Source organism: Coptis chinensis, chromosome 8 (assembly GCF_015680905.1).
Source record: "Coptis chinensis isolate HL-2020 chromosome 8, ASM1568090v1, whole genome shotgun sequence".
NCBI classification, from domain to species: Eukaryota; Viridiplantae; Streptophyta; class Magnoliopsida; order Ranunculales; family Ranunculaceae; genus Coptis; species Coptis chinensis.
The window spans coordinates 78912054-78935858 of NC_141463.1; the positions used below are offsets into that span (position 1 = coordinate 78912054).

The 23805-nt window shown below is 37.1% G+C and overlaps 3 protein-coding genes across 3 annotated transcripts; 1 reads left to right on the forward strand and 2 right to left on the reverse strand.

The window, feature by feature from the left end:
- The first annotated feature begins 3496 nt into the window (after positions 1–3496).
- Positions 3497–6326, forward strand: LOC147483288 (protein PMR5-like). Its single transcript, XM_086576658.1, has 5 exons — positions 3497–3879; positions 3966–4137; positions 4423–4604; positions 4692–4850; positions 5772–6326. Exons 1-5 carry the CDS (start codon positions 3545–3547, stop codon positions 6088–6090), a joined length of 1167 nt encoding a protein of 388 aa, XP_086432784.1. The 5' UTR covers positions 3497–3544; the 3' UTR covers positions 6091–6326.
- A 5964-nt stretch (positions 6327–12290) lies between these two features.
- On the reverse strand, positions 12291–13037 carry LOC147483289 (uncharacterized). The gene has a single exon (XM_086579526.1). The coding sequence runs from the start codon at positions 13035–13037 to the stop codon at positions 12291–12293; it is 747 nt and encodes a 248-aa protein (XP_086435652.1).
- Positions 13038–14723: 1686 nt separating this feature from the next.
- On the reverse strand, positions 14724–18238 carry ESK1 (trichome birefringence-like protein (DUF828)). The gene is made up of 5 exons (XM_086580952.1): positions 17448–18238; positions 17162–17333; positions 16839–17038; positions 16596–16754; positions 14724–15519 (listed from the first exon to the last, which is right to left on the reverse strand). The coding sequence occupies exons 1-5, from the start codon at positions 17951–17953 to the stop codon at positions 15171–15173; spliced, it is 1386 nt and encodes a 461-aa protein (XP_086437078.1). The 5' UTR covers positions 17954–18238; the 3' UTR covers positions 14724–15170.
- Positions 18239–23805: the final 5567 nt, after the last annotated feature.

A 23805-nucleotide genomic window follows, 5' to 3' on the forward strand; every position in this document is an offset into this window, starting at 1 on the left:
AAGCCAAGCAATGCATTTTTCCGGGTCGGGTTATGGAGATGAAAAGTTTGGTTACAAACTCTATGATCCGATTAACAAGAAGGTAATCCGAAGTCGAGATGTTGTGTTCTTAGAAGACCAAACCATAGCGGACTTTGAGGGAGGGTGAAAAGCATGTGGGGCTTTCACCAATGATCTTGTTGATTCCATTTTAACCCGAAGTTCCTACCGTGGAACGTCGTATGCATCATTGAGAATGCAGAGAACCATGAGTTTGAAGCTCATGATGAGAATCCTATTGCTCATGATGGGATAGAACCTATTGGTATAGAAGATCTGAGATGAGATGCATGAACCACCACCGAGAGCAAAGCGAAGTGCATCCTCCCGAGGCACCGCCAGATGGGGCAAGGAGGTCCGACGAGGGAGACTAGCTTCAAACAGGTATCCACCACATAATGCACGCACTACTATCGGATGGTGGAGAACCTATGTACTATCAAGAGGCACTTTGAAGGTACTAAAGAAAAGTGGTTGAAGGCCATGCATGACGAGATGGATTTTTGCATAAGAATCACACTTATGAAGTTAGTTGAGAAACCCACAGGGAGAAAAGTTCTCAAGAATAAGTGGATATACAAAGTCAAGCATGAGGAGAACAATCCTCACCCAAGGCACAAAGCTCACCTTGTTGTGAAGGGATTCGGTCAAAGGAAAGGGATTGACTTTGATGAGATTTTCTCTCCTGTAGTGAAGATGACTTCTATCCGGGGTATTGGGTATGGTCGCAAGTATGAACCTAGAGGTTGAAAGCGGCTAGATGTTAAGACAGCTTTTCTTCATGGAGACCTTGAAGAAGATGTCTACATGGACCCGGCCCGAGAGGGTTTGAGGTCAAAGGCAAGGAGCACCTAGTATGCAAGCCGATAAAGAGCTTGTATGGGTTGAAGCAAGCACCGAGACGATTGGTACATAAAGTTTGACTCTTTTATGGCGAAGCAAGGATACAAGAAGTCCGCTTCCGATCATTGTGCATTTGTTCGAGATTTCGGATGGGATTTCATAGTGCTATTCTTTGTATGTGGATGATATGTTGATAGTTGGCCCAAACATCAACAAGATATCCAAGTCAAGAAAAACTTGAGTAAGTTCTTTGAGATGAAGGATTTGGGTCAAGCAAAGCAAATACTTTGGATGCGGATCACTCGTGACAGAAAGAGTGGGAAGTTGTGGCTTTCTCAAGAAAGCTATATTGAGAAGGTGTTGAAGAGATTCAACATGAATCGCCGGGTCGGTTTGTCCGCTTGGTGGCCGCATTCATGACCAAAAAGAGATGTGTCCTAAGGGTGAGCATGAGCATGAGCAGAGTCGATGGAAAAGATTCCTTATGCATCCGCAGCGGCGGTTTGATGTATGTCATGGTGTGTACTAGACCGGATATTGCTTTCGCCCGTTGGGGTGTAAGCGATTTTCCAACCAAATCCGGGTAAAGAACATTGGGAAGGTGTTAAGTGGATATTGAGATATCTCCAAGGCACTTCCAAATCATGTTTGTGCTTTGGTGGAAGTAAGCCCTTACTTGAAGGCTACAATCGATCACGGACATATGGCGGTGATGTTGACTCAATGAAGTCCACCTCCGGTTATCACGGTTACTTTTGCGGGGGAGCGGTTTCTTGGCAATCTAAGTTGCAAAAGTGTGTTTTTACTTGCCTTCCACTTCTGTTATATTGCAGCCAATCGAAAGTGTTGCAAAAGAGATCGCGATGGATGAAGAGGTTCTTCAAACTAGGGCTAAAGCGTTTTTGTAGTTCTATGTGACAAGTCGAGCGCCATCCACTTGAGCAAGAATCCGAAGTTTTCATTCTAGATCCAAGCACATACATGTGCGTTATCGATTTTACTCGAAGACAAGCATTTGTGTATCGAGAAGATCCATACCGACAAGAACGGTTGATATATGATGACCAAAGTCTTACCGAAAGGTAAGTTTGATATTTGTTGTCTTATCGCGGAATGGTAGCATACTCCTCCTGTTGATTTGGAAATTGCATGGAGGTATTCCCCTTCACTGTTCGGGAGGGGGAGATTGTTGGAGTTATCCCTCACATGAGGAGAGGAAACAGAGCCGAGAGAAAACTCGGGCATCGCGACATGTCGAAGCCTTTCGCAGGCCAGTTCCAATATGCTAAAGCGCGACCCGCCTCCGCAGACTCGAGATTGAGTGCGCCAGCTCAAAAGGTCTAATTTCGTGGGCCTTTGCTACAGTACCCGCGAAATTTGGTTTTTGGAGATAAAAAACAAAATCAAGGTTTTGGAAAACCTAACCTAACAAGTCGGAAGGATTGGAATCCGGACTAAAACAAAGAGAGATAAAACCCAATCTTGAAAGCTATCAAGATTGAGAGATAACCTTTACGGAGATACAATCAGTAAAAGATAAGAGTGATCTAGTAAGGTGAAGATCGAAGGAGAGATTGTAATCTTTCTTCCCACTTTATAAAGAACTCCGCTCTTGTGGAAGTAGGCATCATTGGGCGAACCACGGTAAAATCTTTGTGTTGTGGTTTGCTTTTACCGCTTTACATTATTATCCATTGTTAATAGTTGTTTAGCGAGTTGGGCATGTTAGTATAAATTTGGTAGTTGATATTAAGATTTTGTCCGGAGTTGAATTGTGTTCAAATACAAGTTATCTGTGTAGTGGGGAATCGATTGGTATTGGTATAATCCCCAACATTTTATGCAGACAAATTTTCATTTGCCTCATCGTTATCTTAGTCATATTTGATTGAGGAGCCATTTGAGAACATAGTGGAAATTTATAAAGGGTGTGTTTAATTCGGAAACCACAAACCTTAGGGAGTTTCAGTTCGTTTTCAATATCTCAAGCATACGTAACAAGCACACCCATACTCAAAATTCCATATACTTGTGTGCACTCCGGTGATTTAATTTGAAATGCGCCTAATAAAATTTGAATTAGGTTCATTGAATGGAAACATTTCATGCATTGATGCATATCAACATTAGCACGGTGCAAAAGAAAATCTAGCTAACTGTTGGTCTTGTGCGTTTTGCGTGTCTAGCATGATTACCCTTAACGAGTTATTGACTTATTGTTCATTCAAATATTAGCAGTAGGACTAAATCTTGATTATCTCCATAACTTTTTTTGAATGGTATACGTATTATATGTTCTTCTACAAGGGATGTAGAGTGATCTCATCCAAGTTCTTATCGATCTGCCAGTTCTTACTGAGGAAAAAGGGGAAGAACATGACACCACAGAATGTCAAATAAAGCATGTCTTCATATAAATAAGTCTCAAAATGTGTTATGCTCCAAAACACCTTAAATCTTGGTCACAAATGCAGTAGACTCGGGATCCATAATCATGTGTGGACAAAAAGAAAAAATAAAACATCCCATTCCAAATTAGTCACAAGAACAATCTTAGCCACGCCCGCTTCACATGCATTACAAAACACCTCATCCATTATAATGGTATATTATTGAAACAGCTCTCTCCCTCTCTATCACTTACAACTTTGCCTTTCTTCTAATGGCTCTTCTTCCGCCTCTCCTATGTGTTTTTTCTTCTTGTAAAGTGTTAGGCCTATGTTTCTTAACTCTATACTTGAATGTGGCTCAAGCCAATGCAGCTGAACACGCTGGTTTCAATAACCACCATAACATCCATACCAGAAAGTTAGCTGCCCAAGCCAACTCAACTTCTTGCAACTTATTTTATGGGACTTGGATTCGTGATGATACTTACCCAATGTACCAATCCAATTGTTCCGTTATTGATTCTGCTTTCAATTGCCAAACGAATGGTAGACCCGATTCTGATTACTTGAAATATCGATGGCAACCCGCCGGGTGTGAAGTACCAAGGTAAATTTTATGCGGCCAATTCATTTCTTTCGTGATGACACTAATACTATCATATAAATTTTGACTCTAATATTAATGTGTAATAGGTTCAATGGACTTGATTTTCTATCAAAGATGAGAGGAAAAACTATCATGTTCGTAGGTGACTCACTCGGTCGCAACCAATGGCAATCTTTAGTTTGCATGATTTCTGCTGCAGTTCCTCAATCACCAACCCAAGCAAGCAAAAGTGATCCTTTATATACATTTAAGTTTTTGGTGAGTATAATTTTTTTCTAATAAATTAAAACTATATAGACCGTTAGCTTCATTCTTCATTTTGTCAATGGGTGACTAGAAGGTTCTGGATTCGATTCCCACTTACACCGAGTTTTGAGGTGATCGATTTCCTTAAAACCTAGTTGCTTGGGTTGTAAGCAACAGCCTCTATTATTCGTTACATGAAAACCTTATCTATAAGAACTTAGACCTCACATTTTTCGTATATTCTGCCCAACAAATATTTTTTGGTAACTAAATAATAATGTGACCTCATTGTTATAGGAATATGGGGTCTCTGTAAATTTCCACCGTGCGCCGTATTTGGTTGATATTGATATGCAACAAGGAAAGCGGATTCTTCGTCTTGATAGAATTTCAACTAACTCTATTCCTTGGAAGGGTGTGGATGTTTTATCATTCAATACGGGTCATTGGTGGAGTCACAAAGGAAATGCTTCTCAAGGGTATGTTACGTGCATTGAGAATCTTTTGGATATAGTGTGCACATTTTAAAGAAAATTAGGCTGCTTATTATAGTTGAGAATGTACAGGTGGGAAAACATGGAATCAGAAGGCTCTCTTTATGATGATATGGACCGTTTGGTTGCATTTGAAAAAGGTTTGAGGACATGGGCTAAATGGGTTGATACAAACACCGTTGGAACAAATACTAAAGTCTTCTTCCAAGGCCTCTCTCCTCTTCACTTCGTGTAAGCACTCTTATCATCAACATTTGTTTTTTCAGAGAAAAAATGTTTTCAAGTTGCCAAGAGGCAATTCAAAGTTGTCTCATTGAAATTCTCTAAGAATAGATGTCTTGAAACTAAATAAAGACTCCCAAATACAAAAACATGGACCTTAAAAGTGTGATGTTTCGAAATAACTCTGTAATTAGTGTAGATTACTCAACCCAATGTTTTAGTGTTTGGTCCGATGAAATATAAAAACGTTTTAAACGTGCGCAATAGCGCTTTCCCTACTAAATTTTACACACTCACACACATCTTTTCCTTCGCATCGGTCTGATTTTTAAGTGTGGCGATATATATCCGTTAGGAAGAGGGCAGTGCCGTCACTTGGTCTAGTGAAAGTTTGAAACACATGTGAGATGGGTTGAGAGTTGAGACTTATATTCCAGGTTCGCTGAATTAAATTTGAGAAATTCCTAATGAGTAATGGGGACAAATCTTTGTCGTTCTGGAACTAAATCAGCTGTAGCTTCACGTAAGGCCTACAGATACAATACAACCAACATGTGAATGATGATATGAGACTTTTAGGACCCACATTTAACTTACATCCATATATATCTCAATTCACGAGATGGAATGTTCATTGCTCTCAATAGTCTTAAGTCTTAACACAAAAATCTTGTGAACTATGAGTGTCGCCAGTTGGTCGAATGATTAAGGAGGTAGAGAGACTTTGCCAAAAAAAATGTAAAAGAGTGATTAAAAGAAAACAAATTAAAATTTAAGGGGTGAAACTTGAAAATTAGGCCTAGAAGAGGCTTATGTTTGCTAGATCTGAAACTAACTACAACCCCGAGTGTATGCAGGATATTTTGTAACCTTGTTTGTACTCTGTAATCATTGTTCTAGTCTTCACTAAAATTTCACTTCACATTGCAGGCCAGCTGAATGGAAAACTACTCCAGCATCCAGGAACTGTATTGGTGAAACAACACCTATTAGTGGATCAACATATGCAGGACCCTACCCAGATCAAATGAAGGTAATCCAGGATGTTATTAAGGGGACCTCTGTTTATTTGCTCGATATAACTACACTCTCACAACTTCGAAAAGATGCGCACCCTTCCATTTACGACAAAAACGTAAGCCAACCACCAGCAAATACAACTCGGTCGTCACCAGATTGTAGTCATTGGTGCTTGCCGGGCCTTCCAGACACGTGGAATCAACTGTTCTATACCGCACTGTTTAATTAGTTCTTCATCGATTAACTTGTTATAGGTAATTACCATAATTCTTGTAAAGAGGTCGCATTGTAGGCCTCCAATTTGTATATGTAAAATTGTAAGCTACAAATAAGTCGGTCTACAGCAAGAAAACAAATATATGCCCACCCACTATAAAATAAAAACAAGAAATTGGTCCAAAGGCCCATTTTTGAGTGAAAATCACTCTCAAAATAGCATTTTGAAATAAGTATTTTCCGATTTTACTCTTTCTGTCATTTTGCTATGAACAATGAGTGTTCATACTTTATGTTAAATGTTCATTGTTCATACATAAATAAGTTAACGTACCTCATACAATATATTAATGTATAAACAATGATTGTTCATAACTCATATTAGGGTATAAACAATGATTGTTCATACTCTAATAGATGCTCTTACTTTTTTTTTTGCTGGGTGAGCTTGTTCAATTGTATTAAAAGGAAAAAAAAAACAAAAACAAAAAATTGTGTGAGTGGATTGTGACAAGTTCACATCTCACTCAGAATCAACACTAGGTCTTTACAAAGATTCAAAAAAGTGCAAAGCACTATCTAAATCTATAGTAGGTACTAACAGGATGCTCCCATCTTGAAATTCATGAAGGTCTACCAAGATATGTTCTTCCCATGTTGTCTGTAAGTGTGACTCCCTTTACGGTAGCGAAGATCAAAGTAAAGAAGTTTGCTTCTCTCCAAATTGAAGTGATGACAAACTTTTGTAGCATATTTTGGACATGTTTCCATCTCGTGCATAAAGGCCCATGGTAGGCGTGGACGATCCAAAAGCATGGATCAGCCGCCCGTGAGTCTGTTTCAACCCAAATGTCGGACCATCCCGTAATGGTTTGTCGGGCCTCAAGGGCTTCAATGATTGCCAAACACTTCCAAAGAACTTCGTAAGTCACTCCCGCCTCCTGCAGGTAAGTTAAGAAAAATCTTTGTTATGATCTCTCGAAAGTAGATCCAATCCCGAGCAAGTCCCTGGATTAGCCCTAGATGCCCCATCGTGTTGACTTTGATGGTTGGAGCATTTGGTGCAACCCGATTAACACTTTATTCGGGAGCGGTTCTTAGTTTCCCTTGAATTCCCCAATCAATCGAAATTTGAGTGTCTTCCGAGTACATGACAACCTTGGATAAGTGGGAAGAACAATGAATTTGTCTTCTGACTTGTCTAAAGCATTTTAAGATGTCTGGCTTCTTGTTTTCAAACACAACCATGTTCCTATGTTTCCAAATGATGGTCATAGTGCCCACCACTGTCTAGGCCCATAGCTGTTTGATTAGTGGACTTCTGAACTGAGAGAGTTTGATGACATCATTTAACTTGTTGAAATTTCCTATCATCTTAAACTTTTATCTGAGCCAACTCCATATCTGTAATGAGAAGGAGCATTCCCATATAAGGTGAGAATTTGTTTCTTCATTATTTCCACAAAGTCGGCAGTAAGAAACTAGCTTGATGCCCCTTCTTTTGATTGCTTCATCAGTTGATATGCCCTTTTGACAAATTCTCCATGATATAGCTGTGGTTCTAGGATGAGTGTGTGAGTTCCACATATGCTTGTGCCAACTATTCATATTTCTTTTCCTACGGATTTCTTGAAATGCCGAGGCAACACTGAATTTCCCTTTGAGGTCGGGGCACCAAATAAGTGTGTCTCTATCACCATCATTCCATTTTAGAATGACATCAGTTGTGAGTCCAGCAATGGTTATCAAGGCCTGAAAGTTACTTGGTATTTGGACAGATCCATTTACAATAAGTGTACTTACTTTGGAGTTACAATCTTTGGGTTCATGGTTGGTGAGATTCAGTGCATCTTTAAGTGATCCAGAACCCAGCCAATTGTCTCTCCATATATCCACAAGATTGTCACTACCAATAGCACATTGAGTTCTTGGTTTGACTTCTCACATTGCTTCTTTGATGCCCTGCCATATAAAGGTTTGCCTATAATAGCCTATCACATCACCATCTCTTGTAAGATATTTGTTTTGCATAAAGATTGCAAAATCATCTTTCCCTTATAGAAACCTCCAAGCTAACTTCATGAGCATTGCTCGATTAACTTCTCCAAGTTTTCTAATACCGAGCCCTCCTTCTCTGTAAGGTTTGCATACCTTGTCCCATGTATATTGAATGCCAAATGCTTACTCCCATTTTTATGGATGGGTCACCACTCCATAAGAAATTTCTCATCACTTTTTTGGCATCTTTAATCACACTCTGAGGCCACTTGTAAATCGACATATTGTATATATGCATGCTACTAATCACATATTTGATTAGTGTGCATCTGCCTTGAAGTGAAAGCATGCGTCCATTCCAACTAGACAACTTGAGCTTAATTTTTCATTGACTAAACTTACATCTCTTGTGACTCTGCCTTGGATGAGTGGGAAGCCTAAATATTTTTTTGGGAGAGTTCCCACCGCTATGCGCAACTTTTGACCTGCTATTGCCCTCCTATCTTGTGTAAAACTCCCCAAAAAAAGTTTACACTTGTCTCTATTCATAGTTTGGCCTGAGGCTTTCTCATATCTAGAAAGTAACTTTGAAATTGCTTTAAGATACTTGAGATTTCCATTGGTGAAGATAATAATGTTGTCCGTGAAAAGCAAGTGACTTGGAGTTGGTATATCCTTGACAAAGAGCATTGGTTTTATCTTGTTCCTGAGCATCAAATCATTGATACCTCTACTCAGACAATCCTCTGCAAGAGCAAATAGGAGCGGTGATAGTGGGTCCCCTTGTTTCAATCCCCTTCCAACAGAAAAGTACCCAACAGGTCCCCCATTAAAAAGAATAGACATGCGAGCTGATTCCATGATTTTTTTTATCCATGCGATCCAAGTGAGTGAAAACCCCATCCTTGACATGACTTGACAAACAAATTCCCAACTCATAATATTGAAAGCCTGTGAAATATCCACTTTGATTGCTGCACTGCCCCCCAAACCTTTTTCTATTTAGTTCATTCATGAGCTCAGATGCAAGACCGATGATCGAGTGCACACATTTGTCTTTAATGAAACCGTATTGTTCCTTGGAGACCAGCTTGTGCATGTGTTCATTGAGTCTAAGCTGCAACACCTTTGAAATGATTTTCATAAGAAAATTACTCATGTAAATTGGTCGATAATGCTTTAATTGCTTGGCATCTATCCTTGCTCTTAGGGATAAGAGTGATAAAGTTTGTATTGAGTCCCCCTGGAATAGTAACATCTTTAAAGAACGATTGTATAACAAAACATACATCGTACCTAATAATATTCTAGTAATGATGATAAAAATGGCCCTAGAAGCCATCGGGCCCAGGAGCACTATCCTATTTCATGAGGATGACTGCCTTTTCTATCTCCAAGAAGTCAGGAATCCTTGTCAGCATCAAGTTGTCATCGGTAGGGGTGTGCATAAATCCAATATGCCCGACGAAACCGATCGACCCGACCCGAACCATGCCATACGGTCGGTTAGTCGTTTAAGATCAGTTCGGATCAGTTAAATATATGGTGTAACCGACTAGGTCGGTTCGGTACTCAGTTTGTATTTGTTAAAACTGAAAATAACCGACCCGACCCGCAATATAATAGTATATTAGAATATAAATATTTAATTTAATGTAAAAGTATATATACTAATAAGAAGCTAATGCCCTAACCTAATAACTTATGTTTACACTTCATTTACAAGGGCTAGCTGCCACCCCCTACAAACCAGACCTCCATTTCTTTGAATTCTCATTATTTTGGTTTTTTATCTTTGATTGACTCTTGCCCATTTGATCTAATGGTTCTTTGATTTATTCACTATTTGATTATTTATTGGAATGATACTTTTTTGAAAACCTATTATTTAATTTGTTTTTCCTGAATTTGATTTAATGGGCTTAAATCAATATATGTTTCTTTGCCCTTTAATCCTCTGATTGTTTTCTTTAAAATGGATCTAATGAACTTTTTTATTTAGTTTCTATGATGAATTTTCTTGAGAAAATTTCAATAGTCTTTAAGCATCGTTTGGATTTTTTTAAGTTCTAATAATCGTTTGGATGCTTTTAAAGATTTGGGGTTGCCTTGTTTCTTGTTTCTAGAACTTTAATGGGTTGCAGGCGAGAAGATGTTAAGTTGGCAAGAATGTAGCCAAACTGGCACAAATTCATAAACAGCCGTATAGCAGTTGAGATATCGAGTCGGTTAAGATTGGTTAAATCGTAACACAGTCGGTTTCGGATCGGATATCTATTGTGTGGGAAATTGGTCGAATCGATTTCGGATCGGTTAAGTCTAGGTTATTGGTTCGATTCGGTTACTGATACACACAAACCGAAAGGGTTGGTTCGGTGGTCGGTTTTAACCCAAACCCAACCCGAACCGACCTGTGCACACCCCTAGTCATCGGTAGTGAGCACTTGAGGAATCAAATCCAAGAGTTGCTCATCTTTATGTAATTGTATGGCTTGGAACTTGTGTTGGTAGTGATCCACCACATGTTCTTTGATGCTATCTTGTGTGGTAAGGAGGGCTCCATTGTCATTAGTGAGTTCAAAAATAAGTGCAGCTCCTACTCGCATTTTGTGAATGGTATGAAAATACGTAGTGTTCCGATCGTCTTTTTCATCAAAATTGAGTCTGCTTTTCTACCTCCAAAAGAAAGCCTTGTTTTGAAGAGCTATCTCCAACTCCAATTCCTTATTCATCACTTCATTCACCGAAGAGTCATCCTCTACGCTCAAATCTGAGAGTGTATGTGCATTAAGCAAATCTAATTCCGCTTTCTTCACATTAACTTTAACATGGCCGTAGACTTCATAATTCCATCTCTTGAGTTCCTTCTTAAGATTATGTAGTTTCTTAATAACCTTGAAAAGAGGAGCTCCTACCACTGACTGCTGCCCAACTATTCCTTACAAGCAAGGTCCATGAAAGATTGATGCTCAATCCAGCACTTGTTAAATCTTAAAGGAATGTTTTTGGGCTTTGGAATTGAGGAGTAGGTTCCACATAAGGGTGAATGGTCAAATCCAACTCTACAAAGGACCCTATACTTCCAACCATCATACTTGTGAATCCAAGCATGATTATAGAAGGCTCTATCAATCCTGCTACACATTCGTTTCTTCCCGAACTGATTATTGCTCCAAGTAAACTCATTTCCTTCGAAACTGCTCTCCATGAGACTGCATTGATTAACACAGTAAAAAAAGTCTTCCATTAATGTGTTGTTAGGCCTTCTACCACCTTTTTTTTTTTCTGAGCATCTTAACATGGCATTGAAATCTCCAATTCCTACCATTTTCCCCCTTCAATTTGATCAGCCCAAATCGGGGAGTTCAGCAAACATTCAGCTTTGAGGAGAGTAATATTTTTTGTAGGAAAACTTGGTGTATTTGCATCCACTTCCCGCTCAGAAAGAGAGGTAGATGAAATAGCAATGTCATTCTTCGCATGGTTACCAAATCTGATAACTCTTGATGGGCTACCTATACCTAACAAAATTGCCTGTGGAGTGTCATGGGCAGCCATAATAGAACTAGCAATAGTTTTCTCCTCCACAGTTGCAGTAGTTGTAACCCTTACTAACCCTGTTTCTATCGGTTCCTCAGTGACAACATCGAAGAAAGCTTCTCCATTTGTAGCTGTAGAAAGTCCTTCAACTTGTCGAAATCCTAAAACATTTTTCTCGAAATGACTAGGCAAGGCAAAACTATGGGCGACTGAGTTGTTATTAACAACAGCCTCATATGGTTCATTTATGGGAATAGATTCCACAATTTTCTCAACTGTTTCAACAGCGACAACTTCAATTGATCCCAAATTAGCTTCCTTTTGTGTTGGGGCTACATCAACTATCTCTGTTATGTTGGCTCCAGTAACTCTTTCTTCAGTGCTGTCAACAAACACCAGTTCGGAGTCATCGGAAAGCACTTGAAACATGTTCGTGCCCATTTCCACCTGAGTTGGCATTGTCTTTTGCACCCATGCGGCTTTAGAGCGAGCTTTCTGCTGCATTTGTATCCTTTTGCCTATTTCTATTCCTCCAAGGGCTGGTGGTGGGGTGTTATCTACCATCACTGCTTTGTGCTTCTCATTATTTGTCATCACACCTTTAAGTTTCTTACACTTGGTAACGAGGTGACCAAAATTTTTATAATGGTTGCACATCTTGGGAACTTTCCCTATCTAGACATTCTGCCAGAACTCATTGTTGAGTGACTTGACATGAATTTGATCCGGAATTGGCTTTGAGAGGTCAATGTCGATGAGGACCCTTGCGTAGTATCCATATTCTCTCTTAATGATTTTTTCATCGACTTGCATTGGACCGCCAAGGCCTTTCGCAATGGACATTAGCACTTCTGGATCCCAGTACTCTTGCCCCAAACCTGGAAAATGAACCCAAACAAGAGCATGAGTTTGTTTTTGGCTGTCGGGATTGAAATTTGGTGTCCATGGGGAGAGCCGAAGAGGAGTGTTATTGAAATTCCATGAGCCACCAGCCCACACTCTATTAAGATCTTCAGCATTTGAGAAACGAATGAACAAGTATCCCTTCCCTACTGGAGTAATAACCCAATCTCCCTTGGGTTTCCAGAGGTCATGAGCAATTTCCCTGATTTGATCAATTGAGACTTTGTTTAGATCAGTTCTACCAAAAAAACAGAACTTGCAGTAATTCAGCCCTCTTTCAAAGGCTTTTTGTGGAATCCTAACTGATGGGTAGTCACCTACCATTTCCACCTCCGGGAGGTTGTGAATTTCAAAGAGAGGGATTGCACCTTCTTTTGTAGCATTAGCATAAGACTTGAAGATTGGAGGGTCGGCCACTCCAACTGCAGTGTTCACCCTTAATTCCTCAGAGTAAGTTGGTGTATCAGCCGCCACTGATTTGCTTACTCTTGTTGGATTTTCAAACTCATAAAGATTCATTATTGTTTATTTTGTTTTCTAAACTCTCACTGTCAACAATGAAGGATTTTACCAGAAAATGAAAGAAAACATGTAGTCTCTCTGAACTCTGACGTGAGGATTTTACCAAAGAGATTGATCGATAGTGTAGGTTTAATTGAGAGGAAAATGGGTACTGTAACTTAGTTTAAAGTACTGTAGCTTAGTTTGATTTCTTTTCTGAACTCACACTGTTAACAGTGTAGGATTTTACCAGAAAAGGAAAGCAATATCTAGATCTCTGAACTCAGACTTGAGGATTTTACCAGAGAGATTGATCTATATTGAGGAATTGATTGAGAAGAGAATGAGTTTCATTACCTATTTGGAGAATTTTTGGAGGGAAGACAGAGATAAGAATTCTCACCAACTAAATTTTGTTATTAGTAGTAAACATGGATGCACTGGAACAATGAATTAAAATACGCTTAAGTAACCCCCAGTCGCATTATTAAGTAACCCCCACTCAAGGTCTCCATTTTAACATATTATTAAGTTAAGTGGGGCACGCATTATTAAGTTAAATAGATGTTTTACTTGATCATACATTATGTTGAGGTATGAACATTGATTGTTCATATTTTAAATAGATATGAACAATGTTTGTTCATACTCTAATAAGTGTTCTTACTGATCATACATTATATTGAGATATACATAATGATTGATTTATACCCCAAATAAGTATGAACAATAATGTTCATATTTTAATAGGTGCTATTATTTATCATACATTATGTTAAGGTATGAACAATGATTGTTCACATCTCATGTTGAGGTATGAATAGTGATTATTCATACCCCAAATAGGTATGAACAATGAGTGTTCATAACTCATGTTAAGATATGAACAACTCAAATATGTACAAACAATGATTGTTCATACTTCAATAGGTGTTCTTACTGATCATACATTATGTTGAGGTATGTTCATACTCCAAATAAGTATGAACAATTCGTATGAACAATCATTGTTCATAGCTTATGTTGAGGTAGTTCATACTATATACACCCGGTCGTTTCAGTTGGGCCGGCCATTTATTATTTTGTGCTAGGAGTATACTTGATTTTTCATCTACCCGAATTATTTTTAATTTCTCGTCAAGTGAATACTTGACCTTTTATCTAATCGGTTTTTGTGAGTGATTAAAAAAAAAATAGTTCTGAGAGTTACTTTTTCTCTCGGTCTGTCCTGGAGAGTCACTCCCTCAAATAAAAAAACATAGACACCTGATGCTTTTGAAATACAAGTAATCAAATGTGACCATTGGATTTCATATAGCAGAAAACCAGTTGTTATGGATCAATGTCAGTATGTAACCTTCTGTTTGAGACTTCTAATTTTGACAAAATGTAATCCATAAGGTGGAGCTGAAGATGAAGCACCAAGCAATGAAGCAAGTACTGATCTTAAGGTAAACTTTGAGATATCATATCAGATCGTGTCTAAATTTAGCTTTATGTTAGACCTTCATCATGTAACTGACTACCAACATCTTCAGACATGTATAGTAGCCTAGCTGGCCTCAGGACGGACTTGCTTAATTTACATAAAGTTGTTGGCATCCCATCACTATTGCTTGCAAATCACCCTAACTTAAAAGTGGAGTATCCACAAAATAACTGCATTTTGTTAAAAATTTGTTTAGAAAAAGTTGAAATCTGAGATTTTGTACGCCAGAATATTGTCCCGGTGACTTTTTCATTATGTCCTTTTTCGCCATCAGAATTCATTATACATTTCAAAAGAAGCAAAGTACATCATCGAAAGCATCAATCCTGATCCACCTTTCGCCACTTCACGAGTATCTTTTAGGCTCACTTGATTGCCACATCAGACCATAAATTTCAGAAATTAAAGAATATAAGAAAAACAAAAGACGCGCAAAAAGGAAATTACAGACTTCAAGTGACATTTCTTTTGAAATAAGTAACAAATTAAAAGATTCAGTGTGGCCTAATGAGTCCGATTCTGTCAACAGACATCTAGTGTATGACAATGTGATACTACCATCTGATTCTTTTGGCAAATGGATCGATCACTCGGCAAATGTTAACTTGACTCGCCAAAAGCATAATATACACAAACAAAATCAAATTTGCGACCTAATTGGGTCACGACCGAGAGATGATACGTGTGTAAAGGAACTCGTTCCACGTGTCGGGTAAGCCAGGTAAACACCAGTGAATACAATCAGCATAAGTATTAGGATCAGCTTGTTGTTCAGGTGTGAGCATTTTGCCTTGGCGAATTGTGTAAACTGAAGTATGAGCATCTTTCCTGTACTCAGAGAGTGTAGTTATGTTTATGAAATGAACTGGAATTTTCATGGACCCAGTCACATTGGAGGCCACAGCAAAGACTCTTCTGTCCGTGCCCACTTCTAAATAAGTTGTCATGTTGAGTACTGGGGTTGTTTCCTTTGCGCACTTGATGCCGTCTGGGTTATTCCAATCCGTGCTCCTAAATTATGCAACAACACATTATTGATAACAAGATTACTTATCTGATTAAAAAACTATGGTAGTTTACCAAACGATCAGACTTAATTGGTTAATTAGTTAGCAGAGTGGTTTAAAATCAATCATTATGTCACATGGTGCAAAAACTTTGTGAAGAAAATATATACACATAATCGCACCAAACTTTTGGATAATACCTATTGGGGGAACTCGAATTTATCGACTCAAGAAAAGTTGGAGACAGGGCATGCATCCTGTGGTCAGTTTCATTTAATTTAATACATTTTTACTTGCAAATAAAAGGAAGTGAGCACATCTTCAACTTGGTATACACCATGTACACTCCGTACACTTATATATATACTTAATCATTGGATGTACAAATGTACAATCCCTTGATAAGTTAAAAAATTAGATGTTAGATGTACTTAATTATTCCAAGTTTCTAAACAATCATTTTTTTCATAAAAATTAAACATATTTGACTTGTGAGTAAAATCTAATAGTTGTTTAAGAATTATAATTTATAAGTCAGTATCCTTTTCATTTTATCTATCTTTACCCTAAAAAAGCATCCTTTTCATTTCATCGTGGATATTATGAGCATAAGATGATCATAGGATCAAAATACAATACTTTATTACGATATTTCCAAGCCATGAAGAGATGTTTAACCATAATATTTTGGTCCACTTAGAAAGAAAAAAAAAACATTTTCACTGATAAGTCTAATAGTAATTCAGATTGGGCATGCAAAACTATGCATTATGGCTCCCAAGTTTGTTAATGGTCTCAGTGTGAGTGTGTGATTGATCGATACATGGAGGTGGATATCAAAATGGTGAATCATTCTTATGTTCTACTCAGCTGGACACCAATAGCTTGTAATTTTCTCCTTACTTGTACATTATCAACAGATTACATTATCCTATGCATCATTGTTATTTGTTAAGTTTTAGGTTTAATCGACTCATTTGTCAGGTTTAATAGAGTAAATCATATTAAGGTCCCACAGACAACAACAAGGCCTAAAACCACCAAACAAGAAAACTTGAATAAGGATTCAGAGATCTTTACTTGATGTGAAGCGGAGACATACTACTGAAGAACACCATGGTACGTTTAGGATCCACATTTTGATCTACCCAATTGGACCATGTCCTCAAAACCCTCTCATATGCCACTGGCCGTTCGATCTCATCATATTCTGTTGCACCTTCCTCAAATGATCCACGCCTTTTCCAAAAGCAGATTAAAATCAGCTTCAATTAGGTAGATCACAAAAAAATACATGCTGACCAAAAACGTGTATGTACTTACAGGACTTTCATCTTAAAAGTGTTCATCCACCAAATATATGTATTAAAAATCAAGTAATCAACACCCTTCCAATTTTCACCATGCTTCGAGATTGATTCAGGCATGATGATACGATCCAAAATGCTGTGCATCGTCGGATCATCTGAATTCGATTCAACCAAAAATGGTGCCCAGTAGAATTCCACCGTAGTGTCATAGTCCTTCAACACACAAAAAAAAAAAGTAGCCACTTCAACCCTTCAAGTCCTCAAAATGTTTTATAACTACCGGTTCAAATCTGTTAAACCGGACGGTTTGGCTACAGAATCACAAAAACAGATTACCTCAACCCGGAAAACAGAGAGTGAACCAGACTTTTTCAAGCTTTTCTTGCCTTGAGGAACAACTGATTGAACTAGACAAACCATGGATTCCCATTGATTCCTATTCAGCGAGTCTCCAACGAACATTAATCGCTTTCCTCTTAGCTTCTCGAGCAACAACTTTGCGCTAAATCTTTATAAAAAAATAGACAAAACAAAATCAATCTAAAAGAGACTAATACTCTTGTCACAATGTCACACATATTCAAAGAATGGATGAAGTTTTTTGAGAAACATGATGACTTACTTGGGCATATTGCAATGTCTTGGCTGCCATCTCCAATTTTGATAAAAAGAATCTTTTCTACCATTTCTCATGCAAGTAACTTGGGAAGTAAGGAACTCACAATCATCTTCTTTGTAAAGAGGATATGAAACATTATCGAAAACCCAGTCTCCATTAAAAAGATCACAATCTTCTGGTGGTACTTCAATCGCCTCATCTTCTTCTACTTTTTCTGCAGGTAACTCAATCTCTTTTTTGATATCTTTGGCAACAATCATCTTCAGATTAATAGGTTCTTCTAACTTGGCTTCTTTCCTGGTAATAGTTTTAGTGATATCTTGTTGAAGTTCTTGAGTTTTAGGCCTTGAGAATGGAAATTCAGCTATAGACTTTACATCTTCATTGTACATGAAACAACCAAAAAGAAAGATTGAAAACACAACAACAAAGATTGAAACATTGTTATTCTTTCGAGCATACTTCATTTCAGACAGAAAAAGAGGTGTTTTACGACGAGGTAGATGCATGAAGTGCAATCAAGAAGTGAAGAAAGACAGAAAGAAGGAAAGAGAGATATAGAGCAAGTGAAACAGAGAAAAACAGAGAATTAGAAAGAGGGAATGAGTAGATGTATTAAGTTTGATGGGTTTGGTGAGTGGGTGTTTTCTTTAAAGAAAACTGTGTTTGGGGTTTTGGAGGGAGAGTTGTCTTTTTCAGTTATGTTTATTTCTTTAGCTCAGATATAACTACTTCTTCTTCTTCTTGATTCTAACTAATATTAGAATGACAAATGAGTGATATCAAAGCTTTCTATTGCTAACAATTTATTATTTTTGTGTAATAGTCTGTTATCCAGTTTTGAAGTATTTTATGACAGAATGGATAAAATTGTCTTATGTCTACAAGCTTCAGGATTTAGGACACTGGTCCACCTTAGGTCTTTCAAGGTCAATATGTCAACTTAATTGAATGATTATTACAGCCTAATTTTATTCTTTTACCTGGTGATTAGAACTCTTACACAGTTACATGATCAATCAAGCTTTCGTATACTACATTATATCCACGCTCAAAATTTTATGGCTCCACTCAGTCTTATTTTTTGCATTCATTCTGTGCCGTTTATCTTGAAGTCCTATAATGTGTATCTTATTCAACAGTGCTTTAGGAGTTAAACAATTTATATGTTTAGTTAATCATTCTGCAACACAATGCATGGAGCTGATGAGGACTGAAAGATCAGAAGTACTATTCAAATTTGTTACATTGTGACAAGAGGAAACTAAGCAGAACTAGCTCTTGCTATAGAATAGATGTATGTTACAGCTGGGAGGTGGTTGCAAACATGTCCCTTAAGAAAGCTGGATTTTGATAGTTACAATCTCCCTACCATCTGGTATTTAACATCATTGACAATAATGTGCTTCTTGAAGTTTCATTGGAAATGGCTTCAGTATCAACGATTGGCGTGGGATCAGTTGTATGTATAGGACGGGTCAAAAGTAACAATTAGGACAAGGACAATAAACCATTATGTGCACTCGTTTGGCTTGAAATTAATTAGTTCGATTTGTTCATCTCTAGCTAGTAACTGTAAGGGAACCTAACGGTAACTGTCTAAGCATCCTCGTTTCTTATTTTCAAAACTTAATTCTGCAAAATCTTACAAATGCAGTTCAATACTTCAGTGAAAGCATATTAACGTTCCAAGTATCTTGATCACATCCTAATTGAGAAAACTCACTTAATGTTTAGAAAACACTCTTATATTGTGGAGGTCCATGTCAATATATTGCTTAAAACTGATTAAAGTTGTCATTATAAACTTTTTATTCTAGACGTTGTGTTTGACGACTAAATATCCAATGCAACTAGTTGTCTACTACGTCCCCTATAATTTCAGGACCTTCAGTATGCACCAAAAACTTCCCCACATGTATTTTTTTTTCTCTCAGTAAGCTAACTTTGTATTAAGAAGTAAAAGAGAAGGAAAAAGGCGAGAGGGGAGGGGTGATGTTCTATACAATGTTGTGTTAACGTATTTATGTGCAAAGAAATACATACGCTATATACAACACTAATCAAACCTTAAATAATCATGTTCTGACACTTCCCATGCATTTAGAAATCCAGGTGATAGGCCTTCCTACCCAAGTAGCGCTACTGTTATCTGTAAACTAAGTGCATAATTGGCTGCTTGGTCTGCCGAGAATTTATATTGAGAATACCATACTGTATATTTCATTAATGCTAGTGAATTTATATTGAGAATAACATACTGTATATTTAGAGATACATATGGTTAACATTGGAGCTTATCCCAGCTAAATAGATTGCATTTATAAAGCAAAGTTCAGCCTCCAACCCAAAACTTCAATTTTCTTGGCCTTCGACACCTTATCCTGTATCTAACTCTCTCATGGTAATCGCTGTTTGAACTTTGAAGAACCTTTAACAGATAACATAGTAGATACACGCTCAAAGAGGAACGTGTGGGGTTAGTGCTGAGTTTATATTTCAAGCATCTGAGATGTTTTTGGTGAAAATTATTCTCTGGGATTCGTTTGATGTAGGGTCTAAAAGGAGGTTGATCGAAGTTAACCACTGCACCCTTGATGCTATAACATCAAAAATTATAATCGTATCTATTAACTTGGGTGCTAAACTTGGAAAACAAAAGACAAATTAGTTTCCCTAGAAACTGATTCATTATCTTATAAATTCACCAGCTAACCACCTTGATTAAGATACTGTATTTGAGATGATACTGTATTTCAGATCAAGGATAAAAAAAATCATCCTACACTAGTAAAAAAAATCATATATCAGTCATTCTTCCAGTTTTTGGTTGATATGCAAGACTTCAAATGCCATCTTAGCATTAACTTTAAACATATAGCGGGATTCAGGGTGACATCACCGCATGCTATTATTGATATTCAGGGTGACATATATCGGGATCCCTTATTCCCATACGTATTGGTTGCAACACCAAAACGAGTTTAGACATCAATAAATTAGTTTCAAGTCTCTAATTGCCCTTAACCACTCCAAATTCTTAATTATTATATTATTCTAAGAAGAGGAGATTTTGATAGCTGTATAAAGACTAAAATATGCTAATCCAAATACTAGTAACTTTATGTTTGAGAGAAGTGAAAGGCAAGAAACTTTGTGTAGTCAGTACACCATCTAGTTGTTTGAAGTACATGCTCACTTCACTACATTTGGGTGTTAGTTGAAGAGGTGAAACATACCTTTTTTTCCAAGTTAAGGCAACACAACCAGAGTCCTTGTAAAGTAAGTAGGACCATTGCAAGTAAGCTCATCATACACTAGGGTTAGCAATTTTTAGGGAGAATCCTGTGTAGGTCCTACATACCAGAGTCAATGGTTGGTGAATCTGAGTTTGGGTTAATAGAAATTGGGCTCTAGACATTTTTCGTTAGTGTGTTTTTGTCTAGAGAAATACCAATGTTATATTTTGATTCTATTCCATATTTTAATAACACGTCACTTTTTGGGTGTATTAACTATTTTTAAAACTTCTTATTTCTCCTTTTTACCCTTTCATTTGTAACTGTCAATTTTTTCCACAAATAAATAATATGAAAATTTAATGTGTGCAGACTGTAGGTGTATGTGTCAATCGAGGCCACTCATCAAGCAAGGGTGAGTGTGTATTGCTCCAAGATATACTGCAATCAAATAATACAATTGTCTTATAAAAAAAAAATCATTTGTCCTTTCACAATTTGAATTACATCAAACAAAGCTTAAATATGCTATTCAAAATTATCAAAGATACATTTTAAATTGTTAAAGTTGTATTGAAATTAGTTGTAATCAACATTACTTTTTTCCGTTTTTGAAGTTGATGTTTTCCACATTGTTTTGGTCTCTCCAGAAATTCATCTCACTTTTAATTGAAATTTTATAGATTTCAGATGAATTTTAGTTATTTTGATTAACCCACTACTCTTTTGGTAACTGATTTAGTTCGTAGCTTTTTTTTGTTGGTAGTTGGCTTTTTTAGTTGGGACTAATAAAAGAGATCAAAATTGTAAAAGTCAGTCTGAAATTTGAGACAGATGTCAAATTTCAATTTTTATGGAGGAAAAACAAAAAAAAGTTTGTTATTTCCTCTAAACTTAAGAAATTTGCGTCTGTGTACCTATACCCAATTTTCTGGTTTGGGTTAGGGGTGTGCATAAAACCATTCAAACCGTCCAAACTGAATGAACCAAACCAAGCCTTTTGAGTTGGGTCGGTTATCTATCTTGACTCAGTTTGGTTTGGTTTAAAAAATTAGAAAACCGATAGGATCGGTTCGGTTGACGGTTTTTAGTATTGAAAACCAAATATAACCGAACCAATCCATAGTATTACCAAAATTATTAAAGAATACTTTTACTTATAATTTATTCTAGGGTTAAGTAGTATTACCCCTCCACTAGATGAGCCAATTAGGATTTCCCCCCACTAGATGGGAAATTAGGGTCTCTCTCTCTCCCAAAACACACGGTCAATTTGGTTTGACTGTTAACTTTTAAGTCAAATAGTTGAAAATGACACAATTGCCCCCACCTAACTAAAATTGAACATTTATTTTTTTAAAATAATGAGGGCATTTGTGTAATTTTCAGTTGCTTGACTTGAAATTTAACAATCAATCCAAGTTGACCGTGTGTTTAGGGGGGAGATTCTAATTGGCTAGTGGAGTGGGTGTTAATACTAGTTAACCCTTTATTCTATTACTCTTCAATAATAATTCGGTTCGGTTACGGTTAAGGATGGTTAACCTTAAAAATAGTGGTTTGGATCCGTTTACGGTTTTGCATAAATATATAGGTTGGTTTGGTTGTGGGTCGGTTAACCATAGTGTGTCGGTTATTCGGTTGGGTTTTCATAACACCTAAACCGATAAGGTCGGTTCGGATATTGGCCCATGCACACCCCTAGTTTGGGTGGCGCCACATAGCTGATAGCAAAATATGGTTAGAACCCAAAGGCACATTAGCTTTATAATGGTTTGTTATTGTGGTATTTAGTTATGAGGGGTTTTAGGGACAAATGTTAAAAAACACGTAAACAAACTCAAAATCGTTAGGGCATTTATAAATTTTAGATTAGCCAATTTTTTTGTAGATATGATCTCATAATTATTCTAAACATTGTCTACAATTTCGGTCTACAATTCTTAATTTGTTGAGATATTTGATGAGGTTACAAGTTTCGGATTTGAATATATTTTTTGTGATAATATTTAAAGTAGTTAAGAGATCATATCTACAAAAAAATTAGGCTAATCTAAAACTTATAAATGCCCCATCGATTTTGAGTTTTTTCACATGTTTTTTTTAACATATCTATATCTTAATATTAAAGTTTCCACAAGAAATATTTTTCGAGCTCTATTAAAATTCCCCATCATCTCCTATTAAAACGGGAATTTCTCTCCTATTATAACTGGAATTCCTTTCCTATTAAAACAAATTCTAGCACTTCTAATTAAAGCGGGAATCATTAATATATTTAAAATGAGAATTTCTCCCCTATTGAAAAAGAAAAATCTAGCATATCTAATTAAAACGGGAATTATTTTCCTATTAAAACATGATCTCTCTCCCAATTGAAAAAACGGGTTTTTAAAACTTAATTTAAAACAATTTGTTAGAAAATTAAAATGGATTAGCGACTAAAATGGTAGCCCCAATTTTCTAAAAAAAAATCTAAATATTTTCAAAAGAGCCGGTGCGTATGCACGGGCCTACAAACTAGTATGTCCATATAACCCTTGCATTTAGTTATTTACAGATGTTAATACTAATATTGTCTGACCGGTCTGACCCTTGGAACAAAATGCCCTAAAATATAATGATCTTTTTGGATATTTGCCTATATCCCCGGATATATACACTACAAGAAAATTGAGCTTTTGCTACAAGTACAACCTTGCTTTAGCCACTGTCATCAGCTGTTGCCAGGGTCCAACGGCCCACAGCCGTGGCCAAGTTTTTAAGTGGTCGTGGGGTATTGTTTGAGTAGTTGGAATTTAGTTCCCATTTTGGCCACGGCTGTCCATTTAATTTGTTTCGTCCACCGTTGGATTAGACTTGAATTTTGATGTCCGTTAAGATCTCACGAAACCCTTCTGAAAATAAAGAGTAACGCGAAACAACTATCAAAAATCGAAGAAGAAGACTCGAGTTGTTCGAAAGAAAACTCGATTTTAAAGCAACAACAAGGTTTGTCTTCCTTCTCTCTCTCCTCTATAAACCGTACTTCTCTATTATTCACTTCTCTCATCTAATAGAACTTTCCTCCCCCCCCCCCCCTCTCTCTCTGTCTCTCACCAAAGTTGAAGATCGAGGAAAAG